The sequence below is a fragment of the Rhinichthys klamathensis genome, unplaced genomic scaffold (assembly GCF_029890125.1).
Source record: "Rhinichthys klamathensis goyatoka isolate OS25496 unplaced genomic scaffold, OSU_Roscu_1.1 h1tg000045l_1, whole genome shotgun sequence".
In the NCBI taxonomy this organism is placed as follows: domain Eukaryota; kingdom Metazoa; phylum Chordata; class Actinopteri; order Cypriniformes; family Leuciscidae; genus Rhinichthys; species Rhinichthys klamathensis.
This window is the reverse complement of record NW_026606592.1, coordinates 1358181-1383236: the sequence shown is the minus strand read 5'-3', so window position 1 is coordinate 1383236 and position 25056 is coordinate 1358181. Positions and strand designations below refer to the sequence as shown.

General features: G+C 43.7%; 1 protein-coding gene across 2 annotated transcripts in view; it reads left to right on the top strand.

The window, feature by feature from the left end:
* LOC130082414 (uncharacterized) overlaps positions 1-25056 on the top strand; it is a 109750-nt gene that overhangs the window by 43285 nt on the left and 41409 nt on the right. For both annotated transcript variants that reach the window (XM_056247271.1, XM_056247272.1), the window contains exons 4-10: positions 872-1261; positions 1346-1417; positions 1599-1991; positions 2110-2511; positions 2613-2693; positions 21129-21509; positions 21592-21687. In XM_056247271.1, the coding sequence (XP_056103246.1) occupies positions 872-1261; positions 1346-1417; positions 1599-1991; positions 2110-2511; positions 2613-2693; positions 21129-21509; positions 21592-21687 (1815 nt within the window). The remainder of the gene's footprint in view (positions 1-871; positions 1262-1345; positions 1418-1598; positions 1992-2109; positions 2512-2612; positions 2694-21128; positions 21510-21591; positions 21688-25056) is intronic.

The window sequence follows — 25056 nt, the reverse complement described above, 5'->3', positions numbered from 1 at the left end:
AGCTTGGCGGACGATATGCAGGAAGAAATTGCGATGATAGTGTTTGGAATGATTTTCACAGAAAAACATTCGTGCTGTTGCCACAAATCAACAAGCTGATCCTCCATCTCTGCTGTCCACATCAATTTAACTTTTTGGCAACGCCATGACTGCGTTTGTTATGCTTCCGTCTTCCATCATCTCGCTTTTTGATTGGATATTCTTTCGTTTCACGTGATAATCTCCAGAGCGTGCGCACGTTTGTCATCGGAGTTCCCCCCACACATCAGGATTTCTGATCGTAAATATTCAACATGTTGAATATTTACGATTCGCGATCGGGGCGGCTCTGACGTTCTTCCGAGCAGGTTCGGACACTCTTAACACACCTCACACCAAGGGAAAATCTGATAAGATAATCTGTAGAACCATCAAGATAATCGGGACATAGCTAAGATTGTCGGAAGGGGGAAAATCGGCCCAAAATCAGCCCGATTATCTTTTGGTGTGTACCCAGCATAAGTTACACAATTCCTCAAATCACACTTTATTCGATTTGTTCACTAATTAATATGTAAACTAAAAATGTATATGAAAACATTGTGAAATTACTCCACAGTATTCTTCTGAGAAAGTTTTTTTCTCAGATTAAAACATATTAGCACAGTTTTTGTCATATGTAGCCCCTCCTCAGGTGTTGCTCTGCCCCGTTCTGCAGGGTTCTGTGGGCTACAGACATGATGACCCACTTTAGCTTGAAAGTACACCACTGGTTCTTCATAACTGTGAAGCATCATAACCATAACCATCATAACTGGTCTTATGGTATATAACTCTTATGCTCTTTAGGATGTAATACATTTTAACAGTACTTTTGCAAACTCCATGACAGTTGCTTTCCAAAGCATCAGCAGTGATCCCTGCTACAACTATGAGTCTCTGGATCGTCCCTGGAGAGCCAACAATGAAAGTGGAGATTTCATTTGTGATAACTTTTTCTCCTGGAATGGCTGGTACCGGCTTTTCTACTATGGAATGGACATCCGGATGTCAGAGACCTGTGTTAGTTCATACACCTGTAACACATACTATAATCTGTGGCTCAATGATCCTCACCCTCAGATAGAGGATGGAGTGGTGATCAGGGAGGTCTGTGGAGGGTCTCATTGGGGAAGCTGCTGTGATTACAAGACAAACCCCATCCGAGTGAAAGCGTGTCCAGACAATTACTATGTCTATGAACTTGTGAATCCACAAATATGGTGTTCAGGATACTGCACAGGTACTGTGATTTTCTCATTTATTTCAGTATTTCAAACCATTTTGTAAATGATTTCTGTCATGACATGAATTTCCTTCTTTTTAGATGTCAGCACTATTTCACAGGCAGTTTCCACTGTGAGTCCAGATATATTCACTGGATCCACCATCAACTTGAGTAAGTTGTAATAATATATATGAACGAATATATGAGTGTTATTAAAAATTATCAGTTTTTTTTTTCCAATTAAGTATATTTGCAATACAGTTTAAATGGTAATCTGTATGCACAAACATTTTCACTATTACACAGTCGCATTGTGTTTGTTTGTTTTGGTCTCATCATCTCTCACTAACAGATTATGACCCGTGTAATAATTACAACACACTTGACAACTACTGGAGAAGCACACTCAATTACTGGTTTATGTATGGATACATATCTGATCATGATGACACTCGTGTAGAATGGGACGGCTGGTATCGACTCTTCATGAATGGCTTGAGTGCTCAGATGCCTGAGTGGTGTATGTCTTACATGTCATGTGGAGGTTTTAGTTCTCTGTGGCTTGATGGCTCTCATCCTCGGCTAGAAGATGGAGTTGTTACTCGTGAAGTTTACGGTTCTTACTATGAACAGTGCAGTCGCTACAGATCCGACCCAATCCAAGTCAAAGCTTGTCCTGGAAATTATTATGTCTACAAATTTACCAGGCCGCCTCTTTCAATCCCAGATCCTGTTTATTGTGCAGGTACATTCATTATTCTTTCTATCTGACATGATTGTCATTAATTGTATTGATTTATATACATATTATTAATTTGAATATATTTAATCTGCAATGCTCTCTCTCTATGTTTCCCTAATAGTGTCTTTCTCCACCCCAAGTGTCGACCCCTGCTACAACTATACCAGTCTGGATGAGCCTTGGAGATCCACAGACAACTATTACTATAATAACTATTACTACTATGGCATGTGTGATTATAATGTGGAGTGGAATGGCTGGTACAGGATGTTCTACAATGGTGAAAATACTCAGATGCCAGAATCATGTGTAAATCAGTACACGTGTGGCACTTATGAACCACTGGTGCTCAACGGCTCTCACCCACAGCTGGAAGATGGAGTGGTCACCCGTCAGGTCTGTGTCTCCACATGGAACGGCTGCTGTACTTACAAATCCCACCCTATAAGAGTCAAAGCCTGTCCAGGAAATTACTATGTTTATGAGTTTGTCAAGCCAATATTTTGTGGAGCTTACTGTGCAGGTGAGCACTTACTCATATGATCTTCAGCCATTTACTTTACTGGATTTTGTTTGAATTTAAATGAAATTATTGTCGTTAACATAAAATGTTCCTAATACCAGATACCTCAAACCAGTCCATCTCATCAACAACAGAGACGATCCCATCCATAGGATCCATTACTCCACCAATCACAACCACTGGTAAAGTATTGACTTACTTCCTTCATAAACTCTCTTGAGCATCTTTGGTAACACTTTATTTTACGACCCGCAAACAACTGCGTAAGTAAACCGAAATTACGGTGTACGTTTCCGTAATTATAGTGTACTTCCGTGTAGGTATAAGGGAACAATATATTACGTTTTGGGTAATAAAGGGGTAACAAACAGATATACAAGCAAATTATTTATAATGTAATTATTTTAAAACTAACAGGTACCCATTCTGTTAATATATTCCAGTCAAAAATTTTAAGTCTGTTGTATATAAAAGTTATCATCACATTTCTGGCAAATTATGTTCTTGTGCAATGTTACAGGGTAATTTTGGCATACTGTATGGGACCTCCCGAATATAAACTGACCATTGTTTTTTTTCTACTTATTAGAAATGAGGTTTTTATAGGTGTTTAAAGTAGAATAATGGCCTATATCTCCAAATGCTGCAGTAAAATGGTTAGATATGAGGTGTGCACACTGTATGGGACGTCCTCTATATAAACTGACCATTGTTTTTTTTCTACTTATTAGAAAATAGGTTTTTATAGGTGTTTAAAGTAGAATAATGACCTATATCTCCAAAATGCTGCAGTAAAATGGTTAGATATGAGATGTCTATACTCTATGGGACGTCCCGTATATAAACTGACCATTGTTTTTTCTACTTATTAGAAATTAGGTTTTTATTGGTGTTTAAAGTAGAATAATGGCATATATCTCCATAATACTGCAGTAAAATGGTTAGATATGAGGTGTGTATACTGTATGGGACGTACCGTATATAAACTGACCATTGTTTTTTTCCTACTCATTAGAAATTAGGTTTTTTATAGGTGTCTAGAATAATGGCCTATATCTCCAAAACGCTGCAGTAAAATTGTTTCAAATGAGGTGTGCACACTGTATATGGGACACTGAATTCAAGAGAAACTGCCATTTTAATACTGTAAAAAAAATGAAAAAAAGAGGCATTTAGAAAGAGTGTATACTCTATTTGATCTGCTTTTTGCAAATAATTATGTTGTAAACCTCTACATAAAACAATTCTTGAGGTGTTACCTCTTAAAAAAACAAGATAGATAGATAGATAGATAGAAAGAAAGAAAGAAAGAAAGAAAGAAAGAAAGAAGAAACAAAGCAAGAAGAAAAAAGAAGACAGAGAGAAAGAAAGAAAGAAAGAAAGAAAGAAAGAAAGAAAGAAAGAAAGAAAGAAAGAAAGAAAGAGAAAGAAGAAAAAGAAAAAAACAGAAATAAGAAAGATAGAAAGAAAGAAAGAATCAATCAATCAATCAATCAAGCTTTATTTCTATAGGACATTTAAAAACAACAAGGTTGACCAAAGTGCTGTACATTTGCAAAAAATGTAGATAGATAAAATACAAATAAAATACAATAAATTTAAATAATTAGAAAAGATATAACACCAGACAATTTCAACATACAGCAAACATCACTCTCTCATGTTGGGTTGAAAGCCAAGGAAAATAAATGAGTTTTTAAACGCGATTTAAAAACCGTAAGGCTGGGGGCTAGTCTGACGTGGAGAGGCAGTTCATTCCACAGTCTCGGTGCAGCTGCTGAAAAGGCACGATCCCCTCTGCTCTTGAGCCGTGTTTTAGGGACAACAAGAAGAAACTGATTCGCAGACCGTAATGACCTTGAGGGAGCATGTGGCTTCAACAGATCAGTGATATAAGCTGGGGCTAGTCCATTAAGGGCTTTAAAAACAAACAACAAAATCTTAAAATCAATTCTAAAATTAACTGGGAGCCAGTGGAGAGAGGCAAGGATAGAGGTGATGTGATCTCGTTTACGAATTCCAGTAAGGAGACGAGCGGCAGCATTTTGAACTAGTTGTAGACGAGAGAGGGATGCCTGGCTGACACCTACATACAGGGCATTACAGTAGTCAAGGCGTGTTGTAATAAAAGCATGTATGACCCTCTCAAGGTCTGTAAAAGATAAAAAGGGCTTAAGCTTAGTAAGAAGCCTAAGCTGAAAAAAGCTAGCCTTCACAACCGAATTGATCTGCTTCTCCATTTTAAAATCGCAGTCCATTTTGACGCCCAGGTTTGTTATAGTAGACTTAACGTAAGGTTGCAAGGTGCCCAGGTCTATTTGTGCGACATCAGAGGTGCCACTGGGTCTAAAAACCATGACCTCCGTTTTACTTTCATTAAAATGCAAAAAATGTAAGGCCATCCAGGCTTTAATATCATTAATACAGTCAATTAATCTTGTTAAGGAGCTACCATCATTTCTTTTAATAGGCAGATAGATTTGCGAGTCATCTGCATAAAGATGGAAGCTAATATTATGTTTTTTGAAGATTGATCCAAGGGGAAGTAAATAAAGTGAAAAAATAATTGGCCCAAGAATAGAACCCTGGGGAACTCCACTTGTGAGGCACAAATAGAGCCACCAAAACTGATTCTAAAATCTCTGTCTGACAAGTATGATCTAAACCATTCTAAGGCAGTACCCTTAATCCCCACGCCATGCTCAAGGCGAGAGATAAGGATGCTGTGGTCAACTGTGTCAAATGCTGCTGTAAGATCCAAAAGCATAAGAATCGCATAGTCTCCAGAATCAGTTGAGATTAAAAGATCATTAGATACTCTTAAAAGTGCAGATTCAGTGCTATGAAATATTTTAAAACCAGATTGGAACACCTCAAGAACACCATGTGTGTCTAAAAAGGTCTGCAACTGTAATAGAACTGTCTTCTCTAGAATCTTTGAGACAAAGGGGAGTTTGGAGATAGGGCGATAGTTTGAGAGTGTTTATGTGTCCAAATTTGTTTTTTTGATGAGTGGATGCACCACTGCTTGTTTGAAATAGGCCGGTACAGAACCTGTAGTAAGGCTGCTATTTATAATTTCTTGGATGCTAGGTCCAATAGTGTCCCACACATCTTTAAAAAGACGAGGTGAGAGAATATCAGTGGGACAGACAGAGGGTTTCAAATGTGAAACAATATTTTTGAGAGTAGAGATGGATACCGACTCAAATTGGGTGAAAGCAGCTGCACACTCTACGGAAATGAAGGGGTCACAAGCAGGACGGGAGATGCTTGCTCTAATTGAAGCCACCTTTTCCACAAAAAAGTGGAGAAGCTTTTCACAGTCCACAGAGGATGCTATATGATAAGTAGATTGCGGAGTATTAAGAACAGAGTTATATGTTTTAAAAAGAACATGAGGTTTGTGGGAATTATTTGAGATCAATTCTGATAGATATTTGGTCTTCTCGGCTTTAACTGTTCTCTGATAATTGTGCAAGCTTTCTCTAAGAATGTCGTAAGACACCTGCAGATTATCCTTTTTCCATTTACGCTCAGCTTTCCTACACCGTTGTCTAGCAACCCGCGTTTGATCATTTATCCAAGGTTCAAATTTGGGTGTCGAACACATAGATTTAAATGGGGCAATAGTGTCAAGAATATTGCAACAGGTTGATGAGAAAGCAGATATTAATTCAGTTGTATTTTGACAAGCAGCGGATCCCATAGCCTCCCTAGCGATATTAAAAGCACCAGAGAATTGCGCAGCAGTGGTGGGTTTGATCATTCTGCAAATACGAGGTGGAGCCTATTGCTTAATGGATCGATATGGAATAGAAATGTCGAATAAAACAGGTGCATGATCAGAGAAGACAGCTTCATACACGTCTACAGTACAAATAGGTACACCGTATGACAGAACAAGGTCTAATGTGTGTCCATGGATCTGCGTCGGACCAGAAACAAACTGCGTAAGATTAAAAACATCGATACGATTTAAAAAGTCTTTTGCCAGCAGATTTGTAGGACAACATACATGAATATTTACGTATATCCCCTACAATTAAAATCCGATCGTATTTCGGCATGATTTCAGACAGGAAATCGTCTCTGGTTACTTACGTAACCTATGTTCTCTGAATAGGGAACGAGACGCTGCGGAAAGCGCAGTGGGATATCCTCTGGATGTGCCGATTGCCTGAAGCCCTATAGAATCACGCCAATCCATTGGCTGATGGCGCTCGCGCAAAGCTGGCTCCGCCCCGACGCTCTTACGTCGTAGCATGATGTACGCGCGCGCGCCATCTTCTCCTCAGATTTCTCTGCCGAAAAGAAAAACTGTCGGCAGCGCGAGGAGCTTGGCAGCGAACGCAGCGTCTCGTTCCCTATTCAGAGAACATAGGTTACGTAAGTAACCAGAGACGTTCTCTTTCATAGGTTCACTCAACGCTGCGGAAAGCGCAGTGGGAACGAAATACCAAACTCGCCAAGCTAAGCGCTGCCATAACCGGTACCAGACCAAATAATAACAACCATGATAGGTTCAAGCAGATAGAACCTGGGAACCTGGAGTCATGTCAAGATCCAAATTATAGAACCTCACAAAGGTGTGCGGAGAGGACCAACCTGCCGCCACACAAATGTCTTCCAAGAGGGCCCCTCTAAAGAGAGCTTGAGAGGAAGCCACACTTCTGGTGGAATGCGCTCTGATGCTAAGAGGTGAAGGCAAACCACGCACCTCATAAGCCAGCAAAATAGCGTCCGTTACCCAGTGGGAAATCCTCTGCTTTGATGCTGCAAGCCCGCGGCGGCCAGCACCAAAACATACCAAGAGCTGGTTTGATTTCCTCCAACCGCTTGAGCGATCTACATACAACTTCAAAGAACGGACCGGGCAGAGCAAGTTAAGTTTCCTTTCTTCCTCAGAGGCAAAAGGAGGAGGGTGGAAAGCATTAAGGTTAACAACCTGAGAGCGGAACGCCGTGGAAAGAACCTTGGGTACATACCCCGACCTCGGCCTCAAGGTAACCCTAACCAGGCCAGGAGCGAAGTCCAAGCATGACTCACTAATAGAGAGAGCCTGCAAATCCCCTATCCGCTTCAGTGAAGATAAAGCTAACAAAAGAGCAACCTTAAGAGTCAGAATCCGCTCAGGAGCTGACTCCAAGGGCTCGAAGGGAGCCTCTGTCAAACCCTCCAGGACGACTGACAGGTCCCACGAGGGAACACTAGGGGGGCGAGCCGGTTTCAGGCGCCTAACCCCACGCATGAAGGCCGAAACTAACCTCAGTTTCCCCAAGGGAATCTCATCCGATTCTCTATGAGCAGCAATAGCTGCGACATACACTCTGAGAGTGGTAGCGGCCGCTCCGGAAGCAAACTTTTCCTGCAGGAATTCCAGCACTGAGCCTACTGGGCAGCTAACTGGGTTCCTATCATGTGCTAAGCACCACGCCTCGAACACCCTCCACTTGGAGGAATATAGCCTCCTCGTCGAAGGGGCTCTAGCATTCGCAATAGTCTCCTGAACGTCGGTTGGGAGATCAAAGCTTAAAGCTAACGGCCTCTGATAGGCCAAACGTACAGCTTCCAAATGTCGGGGCGAGGATGCCATATCCTGCCCTGAAGCTGGGAAAGCAGGTCCTCCCTGACCGGTATCTCCCAGGGGGAGGATTCCAACAGAGGGATCAGCTCCGAAAACCATGGCTGGGACGGCCAGAATGGGGCTACCAGAAGGAGGCGGACTCCGCTCTCCCTCACTCTGGACAGAACCGCCTGGATCAGCTTGATGGGCGGGAAGGCATAGAGTTTCTGCATCGGCCAAGGGTGGGCGAACGCATCTATCCCCAATGGAGCTGGAGGGCTCAGAGAGAACCAAAGCGGGCATTGGGACGACTCCTGAGATGCAAAGAGGTCCACTTCCGCTTTTCCGAACACCTCCCAGATCAGGGCCACCGACTGGCGGTTCAACATCCATTCCCCAGACCTGAGCTTCTGCCTCGACAGAAAATCTGCTGCGAGGTTCAGAATCCCTGGGACATGAACTGCTCTCAGAGAGAGGAACTTGTCCTGGGACCACAGGAGAAGGTGACGCGCATGCCTGTCTAGGGTGCGCGATCGTGAACCCCCCTGTCTGTTTACATGGGACACTACTGCCATATTGTCCGTTCTGACAATGACATGGTGTCCTTCGAGGAAAGGGAGAAAGTGGCAAAGAGCCAGGAAGACAGCCCTCAGCTCCAAGCTGTTTATGTGCCACGAGAGGGTCTCGCCAGTCCAAACCCCACACGCTGGCCCAGCGCCGCCGCTCCCACCACGCGCATCACGCGCTGTGCGTAGGGCACCAAGTGCTGAGGGGGCACCAAAAATAGCCTAATGAAAAACCAATCATCAAACTTCTTGTTATAATCAGATTCAGCGCGTTCTTCCTCTTCATTCCGCAGCGGCGCCGAGCAGAGACAGAGAGCACGTCAGAAACACAGGACAGGGTGTGTGTGTGTGTGTGTGTGTTCATGTGTGTGTTCTTCTGAGCCTCATTGGTCTGTCACTGCTCGTCAATGTCAGAATATTTGAGATGACCAATCAAATCAAAGTAGGCAGGCTTTATGTTCACAGACGCTGAGCGCGAATTTTAACAGTGCAACTCGACGCTTCAGTGTACGGTCAAGTGCGAGATAAGATGTAAGTAGCTAAACTTAACTTTATTTGACAGGTTTTTTTAGGTCATAAATGTTAAACGAATGACAAAAAATAATTAGGCAAACTAATATAGTTTTGTCTAATTTCGCCATTTTTAACTGAAAATAGGCCTGTAACATGTAGCCTAGTGTAATAGTTTAGGCTACTGTCATTGTGAGGGGACAAGAAACATGAACAAAGCCGTTTTCATCATGTTAGGCACAGGATTTATAATGAATGTGTACATATTGAGAATAAAATACAAAATGTAACCTTTAGTAAATTAAAAAAAGCCAACTTTAGGAGGGGAAGAGACAGGGCAAGATAAAAACAAAGAGAAAAAGAGTGTGATGCTGATGAGGAGAGAAAAATAATCAGCTGCACACTGACATGGTTTTAAAGCTGTTGTTATCGAATTATTATTATTATTATTATTTTTGCCTTCACAACATCTTAAAATGCACATCTGTAGTTCAGAAAAATCCAAAAATTTCCCCCGAACACCCCTAACTAACCTGCCTCAAATTCGGGATCCCAGTGATTATAAAACCATGCCATTGCATGGTAATGAAACTAGTTAATAGTAAACATTAGACCCTAATCTAAAGTGTTACTTTTTAGCTTTTTATTTTTTTTATAAATCATACCCTCATTGGGGGCTTAGCCCCCCAAAATGAAAATCCTAAATGAAAATGTTTTTTTTTAGGGGGGGCGGGGGGGGCATCATAAATGAATTATGCTTGGGGCACCAAAATGGCTAGCAGCGGCACTGCGCTGGCCTGCCCTCGAAAACCGCTCCCCAGCCGGTCAGAGAGGCATCCGTCGTAACCATCTGGCGACGGAATACCGCACCCATACCGACTCCTTTCTGAAGGAAGAGGGGGTCCCGCCAGATTGACAGGGCGCGAAAGCAACTGCGCGACACCTTCAATAGGCGAAAGGCTGGCCCCGTGGGCCGAGCCCCTGAGAGCTTCATCCACCACAGAAAAGGTCTCATGTGGAGCAGCCCCAGAGGTAGCACAGGGGAGGCCGCGGCCATAAGGCCCAGAAGTCTGCGGCAGGTGCTCACGGAAACATGCTGGCCTAGTGCGAAACGGGACAGACATGTCACCAGACTGGAAATCCGTGCAGGAGCCAAACGGGCCTGCATAAGAACGGAGTCCATGCATACCCCCAAGAAAACCGTGTTCTGAGCTGGAGTAAGAACGCTCTTCTCCGTATTCAGCCTCAAACCGAGAGACTGAATATGACGGAGGACAATGTCCCTGTGGTGAGTCACCAACTCTCTGGAGTGGGCTAAAAGGAGCCAATCGTCCAGGTAGTTGAGTATATGGATGCCCTGGAGCCGCAGCGGGGCCAGAGCAGCATCCATACACTTTGTGAACGTCCTTGGCGCTAGAGCGAGGCCAAAGGGGAGGACCCTGTACTGGTACGCTTTCCCTCCAAAGGCGAACCTGAGGAACTTCCTGTGTCGCCGTACGACCTGGATGTGGAAATAAGCATCCTTGAGGTCTACCGTCACGAACCAGTCCCCCCGCCGGATATGAGATATGATGGCCTTCAGCGTCAACATTTTGAATTTTCCTTTGTAAAGAGAGAAATTCAACCGGCGAAGATCTAGTATCGGCCGCAGGCCGCCCCCCTTCTTCGGGACCAGGAAGTAACGGCTGTAGAAGCCCTGTTCGACTTCCCCCGAAGGAATCTCTTCTATCGCCCCCTTCAGCAGAAGGGATGAAATCTCCTGCTGTAGTACAGAAGCCTGAGCGGCGCTGTCGGCTACAGTAGGAAAGACCCCGTTGAAGCAGGGGGGGTTGCGACAAAACTGAAGCGTGTAGCCGAGCCGAACTGTGCGAAGGATCCAAGGCGATACCCCTGGTAAACGCTCCCATTCTTGAACGAAATGTGATAGAGGCAGAGGAGTGTTGCAGTGCAAGGGACATACTTGAGGTAGGGTGTCGCGCTGGTTTCCATGGGGAGGCGCGGTTGACCGTGGAGGAGAGCGCTTGGCGTCCTGACACGTATTGGGGGGTACCACCACCTGGATAGAAGTAACTGGGTCCGCCTGCTCCAGAGGAAAAAGAACTGTGCCTCTGAGGAAGCGATTGGCGGGTGTAACGTGCACCGGGAGCGAGGGGAGAAAGCAAGATGCGTCTCCTTCCTCCTGCGCCGGACTGGGTGAAGAGAGTGAAACAGGACCTGCACTTCGAAACACGCTGGGTGGCGAAGGTGACAGGGTTGGATGAGGAGAGCCGGCTGGAGGAGGGCAGAAACGCTTGCGCGGTCTGTCCCAACCTCGTAGATCTGATGAGGCTCTCCTCCTCCTGCCCTGCGGGTCAGGAACGGCTCGAGGAGGCTGGAGCGGCCGATTTGTTGGACCGCTTCAGCTGAAGGCGCTTGTGAGGGCGCTGGCGAGGAAATGGACGACCTCGGGCTCCCCAGACAGTAGTTGGTGGGTGGCGAGCCGGGTCACTCCTGCTAGTAGGGAACTCAGCCCTATGAGCAGAGCGTTCTCGGGTTTGAGAAGGGGGAGGGTTGGAGTCACTGGGCCCTCTGACCCTCCTGGGCATAAACTGCCTGAACGCGGCCGACTGAGACTTAGCGGCGCGGAACTTGTCAACCACCGTGTTGACCGCCTCCCCGAAAAGACCTGAGTGGGAGATAGGGGCATCCAGGAGGAAACTCTTATCCTTGTCTCGGATCTCCGTGAGATTCAACCAGAGGTGGCGCTCTGCAGCAACCGAGCCCGCCATAGAGCGACCTACAGCCCGAGCAGTGTGCTTGGTGGCTCTTAGGGCCAGATCTGTGGCTTTGCGAAGCTCTTTGACAGCTTCGGGCGTCAGTCCCTCTCCTTCATCCATGTCCTTCAAGACGTCCGCTTGGTAGGCTTGAAGGATGGCCATGGTATGCAGGGCCATGCCTGCCTGACCAGCCGCCATGTAAGACTTCCCAATAAGGGAGGAAGTAGTCCTACAAGCCTTGGAAGGAAGAAGGGGACGCGCCTTCCAAGACGGTGCAGACGACGGGGCGAGGTGGTTAGCCAGCGTGTCCTCGACCGCTGGAATAGCGGAATAACCCTGCTCCACAAAACCAACAAGGTTGGTGAAGTCAGCGGCTGCCGCATTAGTTAGGCGTGCGGAGAATGGCTGCTTCCCGGATCTGGAGATCTCGTGATGCAGATCGCTGAAAAAGGGCAGCTTTCTTCGCTCTGGCCTAGAATTAGGGCCACGTAGGAACCTCTCGTCGAGTTTGGACGATTGAGACTCGCGGGGCTCATCAGGCCAGTCAATAGAGAGCTTCTCTGTAGCGCGCGACAGCACCTCAATAAGCTCAGTGTAGGCCGGAGTAGGCCGCGCGTCCTGGCCGCTAGGCGGGATAACGTCATCAGCCAAAGCAGGCCCGAAATCCTCGGAGTCGGAGGCTGCAGTGTAAATAACGTCATCCAGACCGAAAGAAACCGATTCGCGGGCTCCCGGGCTGGGACATAAATAATCATGCGCGAATTCAACCGCGCCGCGTGCGTGCTCGGGAGAGGGAGGGAGAGAAAGGGCGAGGCCCGTCTGCTCATACTCAATATCCTCGAGCTCAACATCCGAACCCCAGGCCGCGGATCCACGAGAGGCCTCAGCAGTCTCGGGAGCGCGACGGGGGGAAACGAATGTCTCCTTCTCAAAAACCGCGAGTCTAGAGCGGAGGGTTTTGAGAAGGAGATTGTCACAAAATTTACATTTCGACAATCCTAATACAGCCTCACGCGCATGCGAAAAACCCATACATTTAACACACTTACTGTGAGGGTCGTCGTTCGAGATAAAACGAACGCATGGCGGAGAGCAGCGTCGATAATCCATGACACTTCACTGTAAGGAGAACAGAGTTCCACTTATACCAGTCGCTGAAGTGTCGAGACGAAAGCTGAAGTTGAATTGAAGAATTCGGGCTCAGAAAAACCGCACGAAGGGCGAGATGTGACCGCTTCGTGAAGGCAGAGAAATCTGAGGAGAAGATGGCGCGCGCGCGTACATCATGCTACGACGTAAGAGCGTCGGGGCGGAGCCAGCTTTGCGCGAGCGCCATCAGCCAATGGATTGGCGTGATTCTATAGGGCTTCAGGCAATCGGCACATCCAGAGGATATCCCACTGCGCTTTCCGCAGCGTTGAGTGAACCTATGAAAGAGAACAGAAAAGTCACTGATAAAATCCTTATTGTATTTAGGAGGTCGATATATAACTGCACATAGTACCGGATGAGATTTACCCAATTCAAACGTTGTTAGTTCAAAACTTGAGAAAGAGAGCAGTGTCAGCTGACTGCAGTTGTACTTTTCCTTGAAGATAATAGCAAGTCCACCTTCTCTACCAGTAGTCCCCGGAGAGTTAAAATAAGAGCAATCAGCCGGTAAAAGTTCAGAAAAAACGCTTGACTCACCAACATTCAGCCAGGTTTCAGTCACGAATAAGAAATCCAAGTCATGAGAGATAAAAAAGTAATTTAGGATGAAGGTCTTATTCGCTAGCGATTCGCTAGCATTGACCAGGGCAGCTTTGACAGAAGCGGCCTGTGTTGCCGGACTGGCTGTCTGAGGTACACGACTCAGCGGCCGAAGATATTCGTAGTTGACGCCACCTCTGCGGAGTCGAGGTGAGCATCGGCGGAGAAACTGTGCCTCCACGTTCGTGCCGACAACAGGTACCAGCCAGGTGTTAGCAGGGTCCAGGGTAGTCCACCCTGCCAGGACACCACAGGGAGTCCGACCCGATCCAGGATATAGCGCCAGATAAGCTTTAAGTTTTACCAGCTGTCCGCTGCGTTTCCCCCGCCGCTTGGAGCGCCTTCTTCTGGGAAGTAACGGCGGATTGTGCAGGAAGTGAGCAGGTATCTTTGACAACAAAGGAGGGAGGAAAGTTTTCTGCCCACCCTGATCATATTTGATCAATGTTCCCACAGAGAATCGGAGATCAAGCAGCGTTTGGCGATCGTAGACCAGCAGAGAGTCAATATTTTGTATAAACAGTGACACAAACAATAAAAATACAAACAAATTTGACAGCGACGGACGGCCGGCCACACACACTGGCGCCATCATATAATCAATGTTACTGACGTACCGAAAGAAAGAAAGAAAGAAAGAAAGAAAGAAAGAAAGAAAGAAAGAGAAGATAGAGAGAAAGAAAGTAAGAAAAAAAGAAAGAAAGAAAGAAAGAAAGAAAGAAAGAAAGAAAGAAAGAAAAAGAAAGAAGATTGTCATGATTCTGCCTTAGTGTTCTTGATTTTCCCTGGTCGTGAGGCAGGATCATGACAGAATCATGTTTTGTGTACAAGCGCATGGCCAATTGTTTGGACCATGTCCTTGTGTTGTCTCGTTACGTTACCCCGCCCCCTTGTTATCCTCGTCTCGTCATTATTGTCTAGTCAGTTTCACCTGTCGTTGTCATTAGTGTTCCCTTTATAATCCCCTTGTGTTTGCTGTCCTGGGTCGGTTCATTGTTTGACATCGTCATACGTTGTCTGAGTCTTGCCGTGAGTAATCTGTTGAGAGTCTTGTCATCAAGAAGTTCTGTTCCTGTTGTTAGTTTACTGTCTGAGTATTTGCCTTGCCCTGTCTTGTTTTGCCCAATTGTGGGCTTTTGTTTTCTGTTTTTGTCCTTTAATAAATCCTGTGAAAGTCATTTGCTGTCTGCGTTTGGGTTCATCCGCCATCCACATAACAGAATGAACTGACCTACGCAGAACCCAGCAGACAGTATGCTTTCTTCTGTCGAACACCATTCGGAGGACCTTAAACATTGGTGGCAGAACACTTTTTCTGATATGAAGATGGGCAAGCTTCCTTTCCCTCCTCAGGGAGAGAGGTCCTTGAGGGAGTATGCTCAGGTAGCAAATGAGAGGAGGTTTTTCTTACCTGATGTCCTCTTCAATCGCTACCTCATCGCGGGTCTCAATGCTCCCCCTCCTCTGGCTGAACGAGAAAGGCTGGTCCACCGCCCGTTCCGTGAGATGGTGGACTGTTTGTCTCGGAAGGGGTCGCAAAGTTCCTCCATGTCTTCAGCACCTGGCGTGCTGCCCGCAATCCCGGAGGGTCGTATGATAGGCGTCGTGACGCTTGGGGACCAGGCTGGTTTCCCCACGACTCCAGAGGCGTCTTCCACACCCGCTGACCTTCGTGGTATACATTTACATTTACATTTATTCATTTAGCAGACGCTTTTATCCAAAGCGACTTACAAATGAGAACAATAGAAGCAGTTAAACTAACAGTAGGACAACAATACGTAAGTGCTATAACCCCTCTCAGTTTAATTTTAGTGCAGTTTTTATTTTTTTATAGAATAGAAGAGAAGAGAAAGTGTTAATTCTACTGAATCAAGTGCTGCCGAAAAAGATACGTCTTCAGCAGTTTCTTGAAAGTGGCTACTGACTCAGAAGCTCTGGTTGAGTTAGGCAGATCATTCCACCAACAGAGAACAGCCATGGTAAAGGTCCGAGAAAGAGATTTTGTGCCTCTTTGAGATGGTACCACAAGACGACATTCGCTAGCAGAGCGCAGGTTTCTGGATGGCACATAAGTCTGAAGTAATGAGTTTAGGTAAGAGGGAGCAGTGCCAGTGGTTGTTCTGTAGGCAAACGCCAGTGCCTTGAATTTGATGCGAGCGGCAACTGGCAACCAGTGCAATTTTGTGAGAAGAGGAGTGACGTGTGATCTCTTCAGCTCATTAAAGACTACTCTGGCTGCAGCATTCTGGATCAATTGTAGAGGTTTGACAGAGCAAGCTGGAAGACCAGCCAGGAGAGCATTACAATAGTCCAGTCTGGATATAACAAGTGCTTGGACAAGGAGTTGTGTAGCATGCTCTGTAAGGAAGGGCCTGATCCTCCTAATGTTGTGCAAGGCAAATCTGCAGGACCGGGCAGTTCTAGCAATGTGGTCTGTGAATTTCAACTGATCATCAATTACAACCCCAAGGTTCCTAGCTGACCTTGATGGAGTTATGGATGACGAGCCTAGCTGAATGGAGAAGTTGTGATGAAGTGTTGGGTTGGCCGGGACCACAAGTAGCTCTGTCTTCGCAAGGTTTAGTTGAAGGTGGTGGTCCTTCATCCAGCCAGAAATTTCTGGATAATGAGGGAGACGGGTTTCTTGGGATTCCCCCTCGGAGTCACCGTCATCTGAGCTCACCCTACCAGAAGTGGTCTTCCCAGGTCCTGTTTTGTCTTCCGCTGAGCCCATCCAGCCGATCACGAGTCCTGCTGTAACCATTGCTTCCCGACCTAGGAGAAAGAGGAGGAAGAGGGGAGCCTCCCATCCTTCGTCAAGCGCTGTTCCAGAGCCCGCTACTGCAAGCGCTGTCCCAGAGCCCGCTGCTGCAACTGAGAGCTCAGAATGCAGGTCTGCTGCATTAAGTGCTGTTCCTGAATCTGCAGCCGCGACCGCTGTTCCTGAGGTTGCAACAGTAAGCGCTGTCCCAGAGTCTGCAGCTGAAGGCGCAGTTCCTGAAGCTGCTTCTGTAAGCGCTGTTCCTGAATCTGCAGCCGTGACCGCCGTCCCAGAGCCCGCTCCAGCAAGCGCCGTCCCAGAGCCCGCTCCAACAAGCGCCGTCCCGGAACCCGCTACTGCAAGCGCTGTTCCTGAGTCAGTAGCTGGTTGCCCGGTTACAGAATCTGCCTCTGTGAGAGGTGTGGCTGATCAAGCTGCAGAAGCAGTCCTGCAAGCGGTGTCTGCTCGTAAGAGGATGCCTATCGTTGCTGCTGCCGAGACTCTAGCAGATTACCTTGCCAAGCTTGTCAAGATCCTCGATGTTCCTGTCATGTCTTGTCCCGAGCCCACTGTGTCTGTGAGCGCTGCACCCAAGCCTGTCACTGGAAGCGTTGCACCCAAGCCTGCCACGGAGAGCGCTGCACCCAGTCCTGCCCCTTCGCCTGCTATGTCCCCCGTCAGGAGTCCCGTTTCCTCATCCTCTGTGTCCTCCGTGTCTGAATCTGTTGCTGCCACCAATGAAGCAGTATCCCAGACTGTTTTCCCGTTCGTCCCTGTCTCCACCAGCCCCCGGACTGTTTCCCCGTTTGTTGCTGTTGCCACTAGTCCCCAGACTGTTTCCCCGTTTGTTCCTGTCACCACTAGTCCCCGGACTGTTTCCCCGTTTGTCCCTGTCACCACTAGTCCCCGGACTGTTTTCCCTGTCTCCACTAAGCCCCGGACTGTTTCCCCCAAGACCTCTCCTCGTGTGTCTCCGTCTAAGCCTGCCCAGAGTCCTCGTCCTCACCCCTTATCCCGTGGACCCAAGACCCCCAGTCCTCCCATCCACCCTGGACCTCCCCCCATGAACTCTGTGTTTCCTCCACCTCCTTTGCCTTGTATGTTGTATTTGATGTTTCACCCCAGCCCTGTTATTGTTTTTTCATGTTTGCCATTATTAATGCTTTCCATGTTTTGTTGGTTCGTGTCTTTGTCACAGTCTGTCATGTCCCGTGTTTAATGTCCCCTTGAGGAGCGTCTGGTAGCCGCTCCTTAAGGTGGGGGTTCTGTCATGATTCTGCCTTAGTGTTCTTGATTTTCCCTGGTCGTGAGGCAGGATCATGACAGAATCATGTTTTGTGTACAAGCGCATGGCCAATTGTTTGGACCATGTGCTTGTGTTGTCTCGTTACGTTACCCCGCCCCCTTGTTATCCTCGTCTCGTCATTATTGTCTAGTCCGTTTCACCTGTCTTTGTCATTAGTGTTCCCTTTATAATCCCCTTGTGTTTGCTGTCCTGGGTCGGTTCATTGTTTGACATCGTCATACGTTGTGTGAGTCTTGCCGTGAGTAATCTGTTGAGAGTCTTGTCATCAAGAAGTTCTGTTCCTGTCGTAGTTGTTAGTTTACTGTCTGAGTATTTGCCTTGCCCTGTCTTGTTTTGCCCATCGGCTTTTGTTTTCTGTTTTTGTCCTTTAATAAATCCTGTGAAAGTCATTTGCTGTCTGCGCTTGGGTTCATCCGCCATCCACATAACAAAGATAGATAGAAAGAAAGAAAAAATAAAGAACAAGAAAGAAAGAATGAAAGAAAAAGAAATATAGATAGAAAGAAAAAACTATAGATAGAAAGAAAAAGAAAGATAGAAAGAAAAAAGAAAGATGGAAATAGATCTTAACTGAATACATCACAATAAGCTAAAACGCATGCGCAGGTCACTTTACTTCCTGAACAAGTGCGCACCCGAGTCCGTGCTGCTTTCAAATTCACGCGAAGCGTAGCATGGTTAGGGAGCAACCGAACTCAGACCTCCTCCTCCAGGTAGTCTCGGGTTGACGGGTTCGGTACCCCGGCAGTGCGCAACCGGGTCCCATGACAGCGTTCACATTAGCGATTTTTTTTTATGCGAACCGTGCCCCGTTCCGAACTAAACTGCCAGTGTGAAAGCCCCCTATAATGTGATAGAAAAGTCTTAAATGAACGTAAAGAGTTGTGAGAGAACGAGACACGTGTGAGATCCCTCTGTCAGCAGTGGCAGATCTTAAAGTGACAACGGCACTAATTCTGTCTGTCATTAAAGTTAATCAAAGAACACAGTTCATTACTCACTGCTCTTGACTAAAGAACTTTTGTAGCTTTAATAAGTATTAGTCTATATTTAATTGATCATTTATGCAGTTCAGACTGTTTGATAACTTTATTCACTTTCTGTAAATGTCCTATCTGTTAGACGGGTAGAAAGGTAAATATTACATTTGTTATTGGTTTATGTGAGGGAAGTTCACTTAAATTAAAAGTTATTTTTTAAGCCTACTATATAGTTCCCACATGACGTCACAACATACGGCATTTGCCGACCCAGTGCCATTGCTGTGGGCAGAACATTAGAAGAAGCAATACGAGTTAAACGAAGTGAAATGAGTTTCGTGTTAAAAAGTGAATGGTCATCTCCTGCTGTCAATGGATGTTCAAATCGTGCCGGAGATTCAGTTAAATTAGGATTTTACAGTGTACCCGTCATTAGACTCCATGCATGTGAGAAGACTACACTCTAAAAAATGCTGGGTTGTTTTAACCCAACTTTGGGTCAAATATGGACAAATCCAGCCGTTGGGTTAAATTTTTAAATTAAATTTTTAACCCAACGTTTGGGTTTGTCCATATTTGACCCAAAATTGGGTTAAAACAACCCATCATTTTTTGGGGTTTGTCCATATTTGACCCAAAGTTGGGTTAAAACAACCCAGCATTTTTTAGAGTGTACGCTTTTGTCAGAACAACGACGGAGGTTATGGCTGGCGAGGATAAACAGGAAAGAAACTCACTCAAAAGACGCAAAAATTTGTTTGACAAAAGCACAAGGTTGTGTTTTATTGCGAGTGTACACAAATATAAGTTAAATCTTAGCAGTTTGAATAATGTCCTGTATGAACAAAATGACAAGCTATTAAAAACATACAAAACAACATTGTTTCCACTGTTCGATCGCGCCCGCGACTCCCTCTCTCTCTCACTCACTCACTCTCTCTCACACACACACACACACACACACACATACACACACACACACACACACACACATTCCAGCATTGCAATCTCAGATTATGTCCCTAAAGAACCCGCGTATAAAGTAGTTCCGCATTACATTAATTAATTTGCACGCGAGTTGTTTATTTTTATATTCATGCACCGAACCATGACGCCCGCACTGGTTCGGTTCAATACGAATACATGTAGCCTACCGTTCCACCCCTATTCTTCAGTGTACAAATAAGTACATGCATATACAGAAAGCACCGGTGACTGTTTTAAGGGGAACATAGGAATTAAGTTGTGCAGGCTATGGCTTTTTAATAGACAGATAGTTTAGCATCATGCTCTACCTTCGCTATGAAGACTAAGTTACTTTTCCATTGATTGCACTTGAGCAAACGTCCCCAACCCTCAGCAATCTGATTGTACACCTCCAGTGATTTCCAGGCTCGGAATTGCTCACATGTGTAAAAACTCCTAGCCAATACCAGATAAAGGTACACAAGAAAATACTGTATCTGAGGCAAAGCTGCATAATCAGTCAGTGCTTCCTTCGTTACTGCATATTTTCGCATTGTACCTCTCTCTGTCTTGTTTTAATAGACTCTCTTTATAATCTATTTCACTTCGTCTCTTCAAGATTTGCGTAACATTATAAACATAAATAAATATTTGTTTGTAAAACGACATTCTCTGGTAAAACTTTGTAAACACAGCAGCTTATGCCCTCAAAGATGGCGTCTCCGGGGAGGTCACGTGACATTAATTGGCCTGTGGGAACTAAGTATACAACAAAATACAACACTATATAGTGCTGTCAATCGATTTAAAAAAAAAAAAAAAAACTAGATCAACGTTCACTCTGATTCTTATGTACATACATATAATGTATTTTAGACAGATCCCAGTTTAAGAAATACATGGAAAACATGTAAAATTATGTAATTAACAAATAATACATGCAAGTGTAATAAGCCATGCAATTAAATCAAAAGCAGAGATCTAGGAACAAGATATTTTTGCAGATTAGTAAAAAACAACAACAAAAAAATAACGTTTTTAATGGGGGCAGTGTCAGTTCTAAAATAAAGACGTTTTAAAGTTGAAAGAACAAACAAAATTCTCATTTTCAATCATCAGTCTGTGCAGAATACCACCACATGAGAATAATGTTTTTACAAATAAGTGGCAAAGAGTGTTCTGAAAGCACTGACTTCTTGAAGTCAGTTTGCTTGTAATACTCATGATCAATTGCAAAGGGACTCAAATGTGGCTGTTTTTACCTCGTTTTGTCAGCTAGATAAGAGATGTTCTGAAAGCTCGACAAATTGTTTTCAGCTTCAACTTATAATGCAAATGAAAAAGTGAGCTTAAGTAAACAGTGTAAACTGTTTCATAACATAACCACTACAAAATATAATTAATTTATTCATTCTGTAAAATCTATATTTGTAATATTTCCTTGACAACAGCTCCCCCTGTTGACCCCTGCTACAACTACAATATCCTGGATGATTCATGGAGAGCCACCAACAATCAACATTCCTCTGAAATAATGTGTGACACTGCGGTCAGCTGGAACGGCTGGTACCGACTCTTCATTCAGGGTCAGAGCGTTCAGATGCCAGACACATGTGTTGATGAGTATAGTTGTGGCACTCATGCTCCTCTGTGGCTGAGCGGAGGACATCCAACAGTTGAGGATGGAGTGGTCACTCGAGATGTCTGCGGTCACTGGGGCAATAACTGCTGCTATTTCCAATCCAATCCCATTAAAGTCAAAGCCTGTCCAGGAGATTATTATGTCTATGAGTTTGTCAGCCCAACTAACTGCCATTTGGCTTACTGTGCAGGTAAATATGTTTACATGTGCCCTTCGTTTATGTAAGAGATAATTATTATTTATTTTAATCTAATATTTATAATTCATTTCAGATTCAAGCAACATAAACACTACTACTACTACTGTCATGCCAGAGACAACGACAGATGAAACTACAACTGAAACTACAACCATGGACACTATGACTGGTAATATAATGTAGAATGTTACAATCTGGAGGATTATTGTTTGCCATGAGCAAATCAGATCCATTTTATAAGTTTGTGATGCATGTAAATAATTTAAAAGAATTTATAAGGCCATTTAGGCAATTATATTATCAGTCATATTAAGTTGAGGCTACAGGAAATCAAAGCTGTGCAAATATAGGTCATAATACAGTATCATATGCATTTCATCATGCAGAGATTGCAAATGTTATGATGGTATAGTGATCCAGGAAAGTTTTCTTAACGTTAATAGAACGTTCTGTAAACTTTATGGGAACTTCCCTTTAGGTTATAAAAATAGAACCTAAAATAACCTAGAGGGAACGTTCATAGAATGTTCTTGTTTGGTGCCCAAAAAATAATTCTAATAATTCTTCATTAACTACTTCTTCACTACTGTTAACTACTGAGGAAGATGTGTTAACTAATCAGTATGTAATAGAATTTTATGATTGTGTTAAGTTACAGTTAGTTAATCAATAACTAATGAATTCTGTCATACCTCCTGAAGAACTACCATTAATTATCTATTAATTAAGGTTCAAGAAAAATAACTAAGAAGTAACTAATGAACAGTCATACAAAACTAACCTCAGATTAGTTTTTATATTTTATATACAGTACTGTGTGTGTCTGTTTTCCTCAGCATAGAATGCCATTGAGTAAATTCATGTATTTTAGGCAACAACTGAGGGGAACTGAAAATATAGGGAACTTATTAGTAATTAATAAAGAATTATTAGATAATTCTTCAGGAATTATTTATAACCTGGAACAGTATTCTAAAGTGAAAATACAGGGAACCCATTAGTAATTAATAAATAATTATCAAATAATTATCCAGGAATTAGGCTACTTATAACCTGAAACAGTATTATAAAGTGAAAATATAGGGAACTTAATAGTAATTAATAATGAATTATTAGATAATTCTTCAGGAATTACTTAGAACCTGGAACAGTATTCTAAAGTGAAAAAACAGGGAACTCATTGGTAATTAATAAATAATTATCACATAACTATCCAGGAGGGAAGGGAACCATAAAATGACTTGTTTTGAAGAATTGTTTATTCTGAAATTGTTCATTCATAAAATGGAGACTTATATTGTATCATGTTGCAAATATTGTTTGAACGCTGTATCCAATAAAATGTATAAAAATAGGTTATGTATTAATACAAAATAAATACTTAATAAAAAATAGATGCCAACTTAAATAAAAAAGTTGTAACTTTTACATACTCTTTTACTAACTCTTTGAAACTTCTTAAAACAAACTGTCTCAAAACATTTATACATTTATTACATGAATTATTTGCTAAAATAATGACAAAACTGAGAAATCAGAAACATAATAGGCGAGCAAGGGTTCAACAATGACAATTATTGTTGAGAAAACAGTAAAAATATTATTATTTCTCAACTGTCTCAATACAGTGTAACTGTCCTCAAAATCTTTTTTATTATTATTATTGTAACAGACTTTGTTGGATTGTACATGACAGAATCCAACAAAGTCTGTTACTATAATACCGGTAATGATGTACTGGGGCTCGTTGTATGTGTGTATGCAATGTATTTTTCCCCTCGGGGCTTGCCGTAGAAAGGAATGGGTTGTGCGCACAGTGCACTTGGTGCTGGAGGGTCGCGGGTTTTTGGAGTTAGTGATCTGATGTGTGGTATAATAAAGTGGAGTCGAGAAGAGTTCAAACTGCTATGTTTATTATTTATTCAAACTGCTACCCTTACACCTAGAAGGTTAAGTTCCCCTGCGGCTATTTTCTCCAACTTAAACCGATACCGTGACTATATGCGCAGTTGCGCACGAATTGTCTATGCACGCGCGAGGTGTCTAGATTATGCGCATAACTTAAACGCTGGCAGACACAGCAGCAGTTGTAGGCAGGTATATTGATCATGAAATCAGAATTTTCTTGTCTTCAATTATTCATTCAGTCATATTCATTCATTCATGTATGTCACTTGTTTAAGTCATCTTAAATTTTTTTAAAAAAAATTTAACTCGATTGGGGGGCCCCCTGGTTCGCTTATGCCTCGGGCCGGCCCTGGGAGTAAGTTACTGAACAAGTCTCCGATGCTTTGTTTTGAGGTGAAGAGGGCGTTAACAGTTTCGCGTTCCTCCGCGTGGCTCATTTGCATATGAACAGCTGTTGCTCGCGTGGGTGTGGTCACATTAGATTTAATTAGGACGCGTTTGAGAAACTGTAAATGTCGCTGCTTTCATACGGATAACTTATACATAGAATATTTGTTTTTGATATAATTTACATCATTTAAAAATAGAGACTCCAAGCGTTGTAAAGACATACGTTTCAAGTCTGTGTGACAAACATTCGTTGAGTTACAGATCATCTTCTGTCGCGTTTCAGAATGAACTTCACATTGAGAGAGACGGCAGAACGCGCATCATGTTTATTTTCTTTATTTTACGAAAAACACAACATTTTGTTTTTATTATGAGTGTACACAAATAAAAGAAGACATTTAACAGTTTTGAATGATGTATAACACTTATATGTAAGATCAAAATCAACAGAGTATTTTGAGTCTATTTTGCACTGATAAGAAAAAAAGCGAGCTGGTATCGCCGGCGCGACCGCCAACCCCAGAGGGTTAAAAGTTGGTAAATCAATTTAGAGAAAATTAAGACCTTTAAAAGTATTAAAAAGTCTTATGCCATTTTCCAAGGTATTACATTTTGTATCATCTTTTCGTTATGTATATTTGTCCATAAAGTATAAAGTTTGCCTGATTTTAAACATTGCGTCGGCGAATAGTGGGGTTCTGTGTAGTTTATGGAATCCCGCTAGATATGACATAATCTGTTAAGCCTAATTTATACTTCTGCGTCGTAGCTACAGGCTGATTTATACTTCTGCGTCGTAGCTACAGGCTGATTTATACTTCTGCGTCAGACCTACGGCGGAGCCTCTACGTTATAGACTACGCGTTGGTTTTCATTTATACTTTTGCGTCGTTGTCCGCGTTGGCGCGCAATTACACATGCAGAGGGAGCATGTGAAACCCCGGGGAGCGGTTCTAGCAGACCAATCACAGTGCTTGCGGTACGCATAGAATTGACGCGTTTATGTCATGAAGCGCGGTACTGCTGCGTGATAACGCATATACACGGTTGTTAAACAACATCGTTAACTAATAGGGAAATGAAATATACACAACAAGCTTACGTTGCATCTTAAGGTTTTCTTTCAGTTGAAAACATTAAATAATATGTGTAAACAAAAAATGTAAAGAACAAAAGCATTTAAGATCAATCAGTACGAAAGGGAAAAAACGCTAATAAAACAGACCGTTCCACTTATCGT